This window comes from Amphiura filiformis, chromosome 10 (assembly GCF_039555335.1).
Source record: "Amphiura filiformis chromosome 10, Afil_fr2py, whole genome shotgun sequence".
NCBI classification, from domain to species: Eukaryota; Metazoa; Echinodermata; class Ophiuroidea; order Amphilepidida; family Amphiuridae; genus Amphiura; species Amphiura filiformis.
Genome location: NC_092637.1, coordinates 27493428 through 27508107, shown reverse-complemented (window position 1 = coordinate 27508107; position 14680 = coordinate 27493428). Strand labels below are relative to the sequence as shown.

Below are 14680 nucleotides of genomic sequence, written 5' to 3'. Positions count from 1 at the left end.
TACTGAAAATGTCATAAGAAAAAGGATGCTAGGGTCATGAAATACTCTACGAAAAATGCTACTATTTCTTGACTCTACTACGTACCACTCAGGAAACAGATCATCTTCATGATAAGTATATAGTATGCTGTAGTACCGATATCCTTTGAGTACAAGAACGGATCACACCCAGCTCGTTTCAAGTAATGATGTTGAGCAAAAGACAAACGTGGTTTCCAAATACTATGTGCTTATATTAAGGGGTGGGGTATGAACGTTTGGACAGTATTTATTGTGGGACATTAGAGCACATCAGACATATCGAATTGCATTCTGAATACGAAGAATGTCCTTCTGATATCAAATAATTTTGATTGTTTGAAATTCGCAATGTAATACACATTTTATGGCAAATCATTAAAAATTGATATTTTTGATATTTAACAGTACTCGAAGTAAACTTTATAAATCTAATGATTTATACTTAAGGTGTATGTAGGTGGGATGAAAAGCCGAGGATCAATTGAAAATGTTGACCTTTCGTATTGAAGATTTTTTCCCAAAACACCAAAAGAAATTAGGTCTTTTTGGGAAAAAAATCCATATCTTCAATATGAAAGGTCAACATTTTCAATTGATCGTCGGCTTTTCCTCCCAGCTACATACCAGATTTATAAAAATTTACTTCGAGTCCTTTATATATCAACAATGTCAAAAATGTCAAATTTTAATAATTTGTCATAAAATTTGTATTTTATCGTGAATTTCAAAAAGTGAAAAATATTTGATATCAGAAAGACATTCTTCGTATTCAGAATGCAAATCGATATGCCTGATGTGCTCTCATGTCCCACAAAAAATTCTGTCGAAACGCTCAAAACGCTCATTCCAGATCCCTTAATATACCAATATATATACCCATATATAAAGTAATGCGGGTTCAATATCAAAATTTAATAACCGTATATGAATTATATATTAAAATGCACTAATAGGTATTTTTAACGAGATAATTATGTTTCGTGTAATTAATTTAATACTGAAGTTTACTGGAGTACGAAATTATCAAAGTATATTAGTGCGCTATTTTTATGAGGTGAAATGCAATTTAGTTTTGTTGTTTTTATTTATTTTATTAATTTTTGGCTTGTTTTTGTTTTATTGGGTTTTGTATTTACTCCGCAAATGCCAAACAACTATGATGTTATATATCGTGCTAATATAGGTCTATGCGATGTATAGAAACGAGGACTTTACTGTAGTCCATATAAAAATATGCTTTAAAATCATTAAAAAGTATCAAGTTAAATAGCAAAAAAAGTGTGCAATTTGAGGGCGGATGCTTTGAAATATAGTATATTAGTGCATTATTTGATATTTTTCTCAAATATTAAAGTGGCATGGTTGTGATTGTACCCTTTCGTTGTTAACTAAACATATCTCTAGATTAAAACAAGCAAATTGAACAGAACAAACGGCATTTGAAAGCTAAGACTACGCCCTTTACGTTGATGTAAGCATCATGTCACAACTGTATTTTATAATTGCCATAGAGGGCGCTTTTCACTTGCACAATTTTTTTTAGACAGGCTGTACTTATTGCATAGATTATTATTAATTGAATATTTGAATTGGCTCTCCCTACAATATTACACGCACACAAGCATTGTTTCAAAAGTAAACTGTGTAATATTTGTTTTCACAATTCATATCCTACTTATCTTGTAAAACTAACTTTGGGTAATTACAACTTGTTCGCGGAAGCATAAATTCGGTCATAAATTTTTTGTTTCATACCCGGGTTTCATATTCATAACATTTAGTAATAATTTCAAATTCCAGCCATGCCATATCACACTAATAATATTTACTCACACTCAACACTTATCTCAACATTTCTGTGTTTCTATCAATTATAAGTACTGATATCAATGTCTGAGCCGATCCTAACTGGTCAAAGGTCCCTTTAGTATAAACAATAATCAGGGAGACTAGAGTTCAGAGAGTCGTTACTCCAATAATCAGGATAGTATCAATTATGGCGGCGATTAGCATGTGAACATGATTGGATGAATAGCGTCGACACGTGACATTGTTGTTGTGTAGACTTGAACAAATTCAACAGAGTATGTATAGGTTTGTTTGAACTTTGATTATTTGCTTGTCCTACAGATTTACATGTGCCCTACACTTCATTTTTATATAAACCAACACTGCTAATTGAGTTTTGGTTGAGTCTATAAAATTAACATAACGATTCCTCTCTAATCTAAAGTGGCGCTGTTCATGTTCTAGCTTCAAAAATGTTTAGGCATTTGATTTACAATACACTGTGCGACGGCATGTGCATAGTTAGCTTTTCTAACCTTTAACCCAATATTCATAATTTAACGGCAGATTTATAAACAAAAATGAAATTTAATACACCACCAACCGATGTGTTGCTGTGTTCATTGCACGATCTCGTTGGGGTTAAGTTTATAAATATATTGCAGTCACCCACGCGACTGTAGGTATACCACCTCTTACATCGGAATTTTTTGAAAGACATATATTATTGGTATCACCATGACGTTTGTTGCCCTAAGGCTTGAAATACTAGGAGTTATCTTCTAAATACGGGCGTATACGTGGTATGGTGGCATATAGTTAAATGCATTGTTATTATTACAAGTGGAAAGGGGTATACGCAATACGGAGGCATCAAATTAAATTTTTTCTTCTGGATTATGTTTATGACAGTGAATTATTGTACTTCTGCTCATCAAAATCTTTGTAAAGTATTGATGTGATATTTTTAGCTGTGAAGATCATCTCCAACTACACTGCCACTCGCACACCAATAGTTGTTCATGTTATTGAAAACGCATCCCCGTAAAGTCGCCAGTCCTATAATTCGTATATATAGGAATCATCAGGCACTTAACACGGGAATATAATTCAAAACATTTTCTTGTTCGACATCTTCTTTAAATGACACACAGTGCAGTGGTATCGTTGCAACCTGATGATCTACATATTAAAGCTTCCAATCGACATTTCCCTACACTTTCAGTAATTAGCACGTCTTTGAGTACGTCTGAAAACTCGATACTTAAAGTACGTCAATGAGGAGTTGAACTTAAAAAGTTGGATCTGCATGAAGACAATTTTGAAGTGCCGCTAAGCAACTCTGATTAATTAATACTGTGCAATTAATATTCTATACGGGATTTTATCGTCTAACCTGAACATGAATCGTGATCATCTTGCGTTGTTTTTATTTGTTGTTATTCTTCACGTGACGCTGTCATCTTGCCAAAGTAAGTTTGCATTGACTATGAACATGCGAAGTTGTATTAAACACACCGTAGGCACATTATTATTATGTAATATACACACAATACATACTAAACACTGAGTAAAACGGTCACAGCTCAACAGTTGAGTAAAAAATAACTCAACATTGAGCTCATTTAGGTCACAACTCAACAAATGAGTAAACAATTAATCATTTGGTGAGTTGTGACCTAAATGAGCTCAATGTAGAGTAATTTTTTACTCAACTGTTGAGCTGTGACCTTTTTACTCAGTGTTTAGTAAACTATTGTTTGCAGTGTAGAAGCGTGGCATTTAAGTGGGTCAAATCAGGGGTCCCTTGGTGACCCTCTCAGACCCTCTCAAATGTTGATGAAATTCCACAGAATAATCTTTTATTTCCATAATGAACACTTATATTACAAAACCCTTTATACAAAACATAAGAACCCCCCCCCCTTTGTTGGATAATATTCGAAAGTTATATTGATGGCCATTAGGTTGAAATAATCATTTTAATTCAAGGTGTATAGATGTCATGTTAAGTCATAACTGCACAAGCTAGTAGTAGCATGCGTGTGGACTCTTTATATTAAAGATACATTCATTTCGATAATGGCCGATAGGAAGTATGCGCGTTACTTAAGTGTATATTTACAAAGGAAAATCCAAAGTCCCGGGTCCAAAGTCCAATGTAAATAATTGATTGGTGTGTGTCATGCACGATTGTATTAGACCGTTCCGATATAATTAGACAATTTTAAGGTTTTAAATCGGGATTCCCCAAATTTGGGCATGTGTCAGGGGGGAGGCAAAGATATTTTGGCACGTCGTCGGAAGGTGGCGTAAAGATTTGTTGGCACGATAAAAGAGGAAAGGATAGAGAGCGATATTTGGCAGACTATTTTGAAAATTCACCACCCCGGAGTACGTATAATTATTGCACAACCCCTAAATATTAATAGTACATTTGAAGAGAAAAATAATATCACCCTTGACAAAAATTGAGAATCAACATTAAACTGCAAGTGCTTTGGAATTGTGTTTCAATGCCATCTTAATATTCCGGGTATTTAAGTTTATGGATATGTCAAAACATTTTTATCCAAACATATAAATCTGCTCTCACACGACTTTTAATGTCTGCATATCATTCATCAAAATACATGTACCTGCATGTACCCCGGGGCAGCACTGGTTATTTAAAAAGTCACATTTTATTTAATAAACTGTTGCTAAAGACACTCATTATTTAATTACTATTTTCATTTGTATTATTACTATTATTATTATTATTATTATTATTATTATTATTATTATTATTATTATTATTATTATTATTATTATTGTTATTGTTATTGTTATTATTATTATTGTTATTGTTATTGTTATTGCTGTTGTTTTTGCTGTTGTTATTATTACTTTTATAATAATAATAATTATTGTTTTTATCATAATTACCAGATCAAACCTCCTGTAATGCTGCAAGAAACTGCAAGGAGTGTTTAAAACGTGACCCCGCATGCGCATGGTGTACAGATGACGTAAGTATGCTCAGAAGATAAGAAAGTATGAACAAACATCACTGACTTGAATGTCATGATAATTAGAGAATAAAGGTATTGTTTTTAGCTGCTGGAGTGCATCTATCGTCTCATATAACACGGGCGACATCATTATTTTAAGTAAAACAACGGGGCGAAGCCGTGTTGTTTTACGCCAATCGGTTGGTTCAAATAGCGAGTACGCGTATTGCGTCGATGCACATGCGCTGACCTGTGTGATATCGTGTCATATCACACGGGTAAGAACCAATAAGATTGCAGGAACGTTCTCAAGTGTTTAAGAATTTTTCATATTTCACATAAATTATTAGGCCCCCTATATATATAATGAAAACTCATTCCTTTTCAAGAGCCTATTACAGAACTTCGGCAACCGGGCGCGAATTTCCTTGGTAAACCGTGGAGTACTGTGGCTCGGGGTGCGACACATAGGGGGAGGGGGGGGGTCAGGAATGTGCCCCCTCATTTAAGGCCCAAGTCATTTCGTTCATGCACCATTTTACACTATGTTGCTTTAAACAAAACGTTTACGGGAGCATATCCAAAACAGATGCCAAAACAGCCAGTATTTTTTAAATCCATACGCAGAGGTTGGCTGAAGAGAGTGCCCGGGAGAGAGTGCTTCCCTGATAAGTCGGAAAATTTAAAAACGAAGGCCCAATTGACCATTTTATTTCTTCAAGCAGAATGTGTAGCAGGCCTAGTACAGCAGCATGACCAAAACAGAAGCCAAAACGGCAACTAGTTTTTGTATACAGGGAGGAGGTGTGCCGATTGAGCCCCCCCCCGCTAAAACAATATAATCTAGGAAGTTCAAACTTGAGGAGATTTTGTTAATTATAAATAACTTTCACGTGGTCATAAAAAGAACAACATTTTAATAGGGGTGTATGCGTAACAGCTTTTAGGCTGAACAGCGCCCTCGCATCTTAAATTGGAGCTTGAACTCACAATAAAGATATAAATGGTACAAATTGCATAAATGGGTCCAGTGGTCCCCCAACTATGTCAATTATCATTAAAAACCATCACACAATATTAATTATCAAAATATTCAAAAGAGTTTAAAAGAGGAGGGGGATCAAAAACGAATCCTCTTCTATGTCGTTTTTTGGCCCGCACCATCTCAAATCTCGATTTTTTTTTAAACATGTCAAAATGCTCAGGAGGATGGGCAGCTTAAAATAAAACACTCCCCTAAGCTTTCTGAAACAGCACCCCTTTTTTCAGGCTGTTTAGCTTATGCCTATTAAAAATAAATCTGAAAGTTTGAAAGAAAGTACATGAAGAAGTGAAAAAGTTAAGAAACTCTTAATTTAAAATGAAGATAAAAGATGTAAGTGAAAGAGGTATGGGGAAAGGAAGAAATGAAATGAAGCAAAAGTTGCATTGTTCAAAATGTATCGTATCATATTTTTCTCTCAGAGAAAGATGTACAGCAAGGCTGTGCACTTCCTGCACTATTGTTTATTATCTATTGAAATGTTGGCATTTAAAATAAGTTTCACAATATTTTTTTCTATTTTCTATCGTATCCGATCTGTAAAACTGAAACCCATTAGAAAAAAAATTAGAGGACATCTCCCATTCACCCAATATTGATTTCAATAATTATGTTATCTTCATATTACATGCAAAAAAATTAAAAAATTAAAAACCCGATACATGTACCTGATGTAATTTCAACCAAGCATTTCAGTGTTTTGTAGTGAATGTGGATGTGGATGACGGCTTGCTGCCATTCATACTACAGTTCATTCATAAAAAAATATCAAACTCACTCGAAGGTATCGACTATAAGGCATATTTTAGCCAAATGTGGACACCATCCGACTATTGGCCAGAATGCCCATATTTGGCATTTGGCAAATACACAAATAGTATACACATAAATATATACGCTAGATATTCCCACACACGGAAAACAGCTAGCTCCTCTTTTGATGTTAACTAAGGTATGGCGAGTGTGGCCTTCACCATGTAAAATTTGGAAAGCTATTTAGCATAACAAAGGGTTACACTGTGGACCAAGGAAAGTGGTTATTTGCATAGTAAATACACTATTAAATCACGGCGAGATATGAATTGGGTGATGATGTCATAGCTCATTAAAGTTCGTCAGTACATATTTTTCACGTGGAAATAATCCTAGGATTATTTGACTATCTAAACTACGCTTTCAAATGTAGATTGACTTGTTCGATTTCGCTGCTCGTGAATATTGCACTGCGAAACTAATTGAACACTTCTACTGTATACTTTGATCAGGTAACTTCAAACCAATAGATTCTGTGGTCACACGATTATGTAACAAAACTGAAATGAAATTCGAAACTGCTGTCTAAAGGTTTTAAGTTTCTAACAAAGTCTACAGACAAAGGTATCGGTAATAATGTCAGTCAATAGCTTGGGCAGGATAATATGAAACCACGTGAACAAAAACCAAAACTAATCCGAAAACTTGAAATGACCGATTGTCAATTATTTTGATCATATGCTCGAAATATACGCAGTGCCTTTATGGGACACTGTTTCTTTATTCAAAATACGATATCACGGTACTTACTGGAACTTACGCGAAATTATAGATTCCAATCGTTCAAGTGTTACGTCAATCATTTGTGACCTCACATTTCCGATTATTTTGTTTTTACCAATTCGAATGCCTAATCAGTGTTTTTATGTTTGATAAATCACATTGTTCTTTATTTTTCTTTGTTATTGCTATATAGGTCTTTAACATAAGATGTGATTTGGAGGACAGTCTTATCACCAGTGGGTGTTTAAATATTACCAATCCACGAGGCTCATACGATGTTATCAAGGTTCGTGATCATAACAAGTTAATACACACACAGATTGATCATTATTAAGTAATGGGTAACATTATCAAGTAAAATGGAGACAAAGTCTAGAAATTAAAACGATCATAGGATGGTCACGAGATCAATTACAAATATTGTGGCTGGGAAAACATACCAGTTTGGATGTTATTTCAGCTTATGATTTATTATGATTAACAAGTAGCATTTGCACCAATCTTCGTATATTTTGTAACACACAAAAGGAAACAAAAGTGTCTGAATTGGGTACACTGTAAGTTTGTTAATTAATTAATTAATTTATTTATTGTATTTAATTTAAGTTTTGTGCTTGTTAGCGTTAGTCGGTTATAGGTAGTGCTCCACTCGTTTTACGTTTTTCATTTTCAAGCAAGAAAAAACGAAAAAGGCCCCCTATGACAATGTATGATCGTTTTCCGTTGTGGTTGAAATGTCTAGCTTCATTACCACCGTCATAGCCACCATGCATTTGGCGGGGCATTAGAGTAATAATGAAAATAAATGAAAACAAAGGTGTACATTAGTCAACTTTCGTTGTGCGATATTTTGATACTCGTGATACCTCAGTCATCATGCGCTCATAAGTCAAAGTTGCTTTTAAGATGCTGAGTTGAAACTTATCAGACAATTACCAAAAGAATGAATAAATAGCATCTAAAAAATGGCATTGTTATGTTGTACCAACACAGAATGTGGTTCATTTTTTTAATATTCAAAAAAGATTACAATCTATGTAGAGGCCTCTTGGAATGCATTATAATGCATGAGAAGTCATAAATGGCATTTTGCCATTATGTGGCAATTTATTTCTCTGTATTATGTGTATGGTTTACACATTTTTAGATCAAACACTTATTTAATTTGTTGTTATTATACACCTTTGATATTAGATAAATAAATTGAAACTGAAACTGATTTTCAAGAACGTTATATTTCCGAGTGTAGTTTTTCGCAGAAAATTGTTAATTGGAAATCATAATAGCTTATTTTCACCAATTAGGTTTCATTCCGAAATGTCATTTCCTTCCAGAAAAAAACCATATCGTTAAATATGCAAATGATAAACTTTAAATGGTTTGACATTACAAATTACTAATGCATTGTGGGACGGGTTGGCATATTTTAGGTACACCTGAACTCTGACCTTTTTTTGGTAAAAAATGCTTTACTAAAATCTATTCAAAGTATATTCAATATGATAGCAATGCATTAATAATAGAATAACTATTAATTAAAGGAAATTTCCCGACAGGTCAGACAATGTATTGCGAATTTGGAACATTGATATCGCGAATAAATGATTTAAGATTGATAGCATTCACCGGTAAAATTCCTCTCAGGAATACACATTTTGTTCATGCTCTTTGAAATGACCGATTTATGTTTTTAGGATGAACCTCTTGGAGATGCAGATACTTCGCCTATAAATAAGACAGTTCAAGTGCAACCTCAACTCATCAAGCTTAAATTAAGAAAAGGTAAGGAGAGGACATGTTTGTATAAAGGGTATCACCTAGGTTTCATTATCAATGAGGTATTATAGGACTTTTTATTTTTTCGGAGAAGAGCAGGTAGGGCAACTTTTCTACTATATTTCTACATGTTCATACTACATACTCTGAAAATTTTAGAAAATTCGCACGGGTCAGTTTTTTTTTAAATCATATTTTTGTTCCTAAAATGGGGGTTATAGCGCCCTCAACGGGCACTTTCTCCATAGGGCTACATGTACAGACGAGAGTTATAGACAAATGTCCCTAAAATTAAATGGACCCGTTCATTTTTCCTCAAATGTTGCATATGATGTAGATCTAACATCTGGAATGTAATGCAAGTGGTGTCGTTGCTGCTCTTCTAAATTCATTTTTAAAATGTCCGCCCCAGACAAAAAACAGTTACATGCTTGTGTTGGTAATAATATACCCGGCAGCCATTCGGCTGGTCGGCGGTACAACTTTGCAAATTATTTAGCCCCATGGACATTTTGCGCTGTGTTCCACTGTATTAATGTACCTATATATGATATGCAGCATGTAGCCCACGGTTTGGTATTATATAGTGGTTTTTTAATATTCATTTATTCCTGTTTAGGGGAGACACAACGAATCACCCTATTGGTGCGTCCTGCTGAGGATTACCCATTGGATTTGTATTACCTCATGGATCTCAGTAAATCTATGGTAGACGATCTGAAAAATCTGCGAAACCTGGGCTCAGTTCTAGGTAGGTTTTCATGGGAGTTGTTAACTATATAAAGGTTAAAAAATAAGCCACCGAACTCAAGGGAAAGGAAACATAAGGTGTGCTAATAATAGGCTACTATGCAAGTGAAGGACCGGAAGTGATATAGTAAGGGTATATTAGCATTTTAGTGACTAGATATTCGCGTTAATTTCATGATAAACTTAAAATGCATTGAAAATGCCAAATTGCAGTCACAAAATATACAATATTAGGAAATCACCAAAGCGAATGGTAACGTAGGTATGTGGAAAGGAACTGCAATAACAATAACAAAATATGTGCGTGCCCAAAGAGTTGTCTTTGCCATGTCGCATTTTTGAAATATCACCAAAACTATCAAGTTTTGGAAAAACGCCCAAAATTTAAAACAAACACGAAACTTCCAAAATAAATACATATTCGCACTTAGCGGCCCAGTCACTGCCTGCTGCTGTGATTTGGGGTAACTCGTTACTTCCTCTTTCCAGATACCTATACTTCAAGTTCGCCCATACCCCACACCTTAATGCCAATAGGTAATTGTCAAAATGAAATTTAACTCCTTAAATGGTTTACTATTTCATGTTAGTTCATTATGCCACAGTTCATTTTCCTTGCGTGGGTTTAACAGTTCAAATTATTTAGGTCGAAGTGTGTGTTGTTGGTTTTATTTTTTCTTCTTTTTTCAGCACGTGAATTACAGAAACTATCAAGTGACGTTCAAATGGGGTTTGGGTCATTTGTTGATAAGGAGATTTATCCATACGTGTACACTGATCCTACAGAGTGAGTGAACTCTTCTTATTTTCTTTTGTTTCATTTTGTTCATGAAAAACGGTGAACCTGCTTCCGTGGCCAAGTGGTTAAGGCGCATGTCTCGTAAAACTGGGGTCCTAGGTTCAATTCCCGACAGGCTCACTTATCTTGTTTCCTGCTTTATTTATTGCTCGATGGCGAAACTTGTAATATCATCATCGTTTTATTTATTTAAATTTCAAGAATTACCAAGCCTTTCGCATGAATATTGACGTCATAATTTATTTATAAAAAAAACCATCAAGAAATCACAGTAGAAAGTGATGAATATTGTGAGCATCCTTCATGTAATAAATCACGAAGGATAAATTATCATCGTCCTCATCATCAACATTCATCATCTTCGTCATTTTGTAGAGTATCGTCCATAAGTTTTTAGATGACTTTAGTAAGTGTCTCAATTTTACTTTTACCAAAAGGTTGGAAGAGTCATGTAACCCCCCTGATCTACCTCCAGTGTACACATGTGCCCCAGCCTATGGCGTCAGGAACAGTCTCAGTTTAACTACCGATTTGGACCAATTTCCTGTAAGTCAAGTGTTCAGTTATTTATGCTACTTTCTGATGTTGGTATTGGTTTCTTTATTGATTTCAAATTTGATTAACAATGCTGTTTTGTATGAACCCTCCCCCTCCCCTTGTGCTGCTAAAATCAAAACGCCATTTTGTAAATAGGCGACAATAATTTCTTTCATTTTAATACGATTTACAATTTTGATGTTCAAGTATATTTGGGATTTCTCAAAATATACTTGAACCAAAATTCTTTCCCTCGGGGTAATAGGCATATTGCATAACAATAGATACAGTTCAGATTCTGTATCTGATTCAGAAAATCTGAATGAGAGTTTGAACTTCCCTTCAAGACAACTCGGCGGGCACTTTTAATCACTTCACATATACACTGAAATATGAAATTTTGTTTCGTTTTGGTTTGGTTTTAGGTGAATGGGGCTTCTAAAACAAATGCGCATTGATTTGTACAAGACAACCTTCTTGAAAATCAAAAAGCCTCCCCATATTAGTGCAAAAAAATCGTTTATACACATAAAAATCGTAACAATGAGGGATGAACAGTATAGCAAAAAAAAAAGTATCAGGGGCTAGATGCCATATTCAGTAATAAAATGATAACATTTGATTCATACCGTTACGCAATTCAATTGAAATAAAAATATTTTTTATCACATAATCCAGGAAATGGTTAGGCTAGCGAATTATTCTTCAAGTATAACAAGGCCGGAAGGAGGTATGGACGCACTTATGCAGATTGCTGTATGCAAGGTAGGTTTGTAAATATATTTTATGTAAACATCATGCGATCTTGCGGGCTTGTGCAAAATGTAGGCCTTCTGTGTATTATTGTACCACAGCTTGATGTAAGTAGCCACATATTTCCCCCTCTTTGAACAAGTTCATTAGGAATGTAGATTTTAACTGTAAATTTTGTTCATTTTGAACAATTCCTAAGTAAAATGAAGTTTTTGACTCACGTTTTAGTGACGTTTCACCACTACATTAGTGGCTTCATCAGACTGGCAACTCATCACATCTGACTGTTTCCTTTTATGGGTGACAGTAGGCACCGTTGAGAGCGTGATGTGTTGGTCAAAGATGTGACTTAAAGAGCACCAAAAAGAGGTTGAGAAATTTGAAGCCAGACCATTCACACGTGCAAATCGCAAATCGTCTGTCACTGAGTTTCACAAATCTGCTATCACCGACCATGTTGCCTCCACAAATCACTCAATCAATTGGGAGGAATCCAAGGTCATTGATCGTGAAGCTGATAAGACTACCAGGTGGCTCAAGGAAGCCATTTGGATCCGCAGAAAAGGACATGACACTCTAAACAAGGACATCTTTGACCAACTCATCACGCCCTCAACGGTACCTACTGTCACCCATAAAAGGAAACAGTCAGATGTGATGAGTTGCCAGTCTGATGAAGCCACTAGTGTAGTGGTGAAACGTCACTAAAACGTGAGTCAAAAACTTCGTTTTTACTTAGGAATTGTTCAAAATGAACAAAATTTACAACATATCTCCGCCACTCATTATTTATCCTCGATTTTATGTTTTTAGTGCATTAAAAAACCAATCCTGTTGCACTATACTCAATAATTTACCCATAAAAATATATACATGGCCCAAATGCCGGTGATCAAAAAGGACCACTGCATGCATATTATCATGACTCTATTTTTAAAAATGATCAAATGATACGTGTAGGAAACTGGTCACGTTGCTTGAACCACGTGACCGCCGTATAAAGAATGTCCTCCGTGCGTTACTCCGTGCGTTTGTATTAAAGATGCCAATCGCAGTTTCTTTCTTTGTAAGGCAGATCTCATACGCATATCGCATTTCAGTGGACAATAGAAAGTTTGCGAAATGACATTTGAAAATTAACTTAAATTGCCACGGCGGCAACTTCAAATATATCGATTGAATTTCTTGCTCAGATTTACTTCAACGCGAACGTCTAAGTGGTCACTCCACCAACAGTGTCTTGTCACTTAAACTCGGGACATGTGTATCAATGGGCGAGAAAAGAAGGCCGTAAGCGACTGCATCTCCGGACTGCTTCAAACTTTCTCCCTTTTGTTTTGTCAAGAGGATTACTGGTGACACTTCAAGACAACTGGGGAGGTCAAGTATGAGGACAAGATCTCCTACGAATGAGCTGCCCTCCTCTTGGAGCCTTCTTGGCTACCACCACTGCACCTCCCTGTCCCCCTCCTTCTCCCAACCCCATTTCTTACCAGACACAACCAATGACATGTTCTATTGAAAAATATATAAGCTTATAATGCACCTACTATACTCTTCCAGAAGTATGCTACACTGCTCGCTCCAGTAAAAACAGACCATTTAAAAGGGAACTACGAGCTTAATCCCCTTGCTGTTGAAGTTCTTTAAAAACTTCATTTCGCAAACTGAATTTTTGTACGTCATGAGCACACACACAAAAAATATACCAAGCTTGACTTTTGGAACAGAAAATTATTAACACCTAATTCAACAACATATAGCGTGTTTTTACCCAAACCAAATTAGATTTCCAATAACTAGTCTTTTAACTAGATAATACGTAAGTGGTAATTTTGTATCTATGAGGAAATATGGAAACATTTTATTTTTGTTCTTAAATTGACGACGCTTCGTTCATTTACGGCTCACTATAGATTTTCGCGTTCACTTCGACTTCTTGAGGCTTTAATGGCAGGGTGTTTTTGAATACATAATCCTCTAGACGTTGAAGTTTGTGATTTTGAACTGCATTTCCCAAATTCTCTCATCTGTGCGCATAATCTCTAATCTGTAGCGATGGAAAAAGGGATAAATGGCTCAAGCCGCATATTCAGTATGTATATTTTATGAAAAAATAAAAATTACTTTGATAACCTTGTCTTGATTTTTTTTTTAATTCCTATATTTATTTAATTCCTAAGATTGGTAGTTTAGACCTTAATTTACCTTTAATATGTGGATTTTAAATGCAAGGAAAGAAGCTAAATATGACGTTGCTTTCTTTTTGTCAGCATCGATCAAGTTTTTAATGACCATTAACGGGTCCTAAATAATGTTATATTTTGTTTCCATATATTGTAGGATTTGATAGGCTGGAGAGATACAGCCAGGCATATGTTGGTTTACACAAGTGATAGCTCTGTTCACGTTGCAGGGGACGGAAGGGTAATTTTAATATCAATAAGAATATTACGTACATAGAAGAAAAAGATGTAGAAGATAGGCGAGGAGAAGACGAGAAGAAGGTGAAAGAAGAAGAAGATGAAGAAGAGAATGGAGAAAGGTGTGGAAACGATTGGCAGAAAATGAAGAAAGAAGAGCAGTATGTGGGTATTGTGACTTTGAAAAAACAGATTCTAATCAATTGTCTTTTCTCTTCTTATATTTAGAGAAATATTTATTACATAATTAAAATAAATTAAT

The 14680-nt window shown here is 35.0% G+C and overlaps 1 protein-coding gene across 1 annotated transcript; it reads left to right on the top strand.

Moving 5' to 3' along the window:
* The first annotated feature begins 2487 nt into the window (after positions 1-2487).
* Positions 2488-13645, top strand: LOC140161777 (integrin beta-6-like). The gene is made up of 9 exons (XM_072185075.1): positions 2488-3281; positions 4741-4820; positions 7574-7666; positions 9075-9162; positions 9776-9907; positions 10597-10693; positions 11143-11251; positions 11921-12007; positions 13559-13645. The coding sequence occupies exons 1-9, from the start codon at positions 3212-3214 to the stop codon at positions 13643-13645; spliced, it is 843 nt and encodes a 280-aa protein (XP_072041176.1). The 5' UTR covers positions 2488-3211.
* The last annotated feature ends 1035 nt before the right edge of the window (positions 13646-14680 follow it).

Coding starts and splice junctions, on each gene's coding strand:
- LOC140161777 (XM_072185075.1), top strand. CDS start 3,212: ATGAATCGTGATCATCTTGCGTTGTTTTTATTTGTTGTTATTCTTCAC. Junction 4,821..7,573: donor GCGCATGGTGTACAGATGAC/GTAAGTATGCTC, acceptor ATTGCTATATAG/GTCTTTAACATAAGATGTGA. Junction 11,252..11,920: donor CCGATTTGGACCAATTTCCT/GTAAGTCAAGTG, acceptor CACATAATCCAG/GAAATGGTTAGGCTAGCGAA.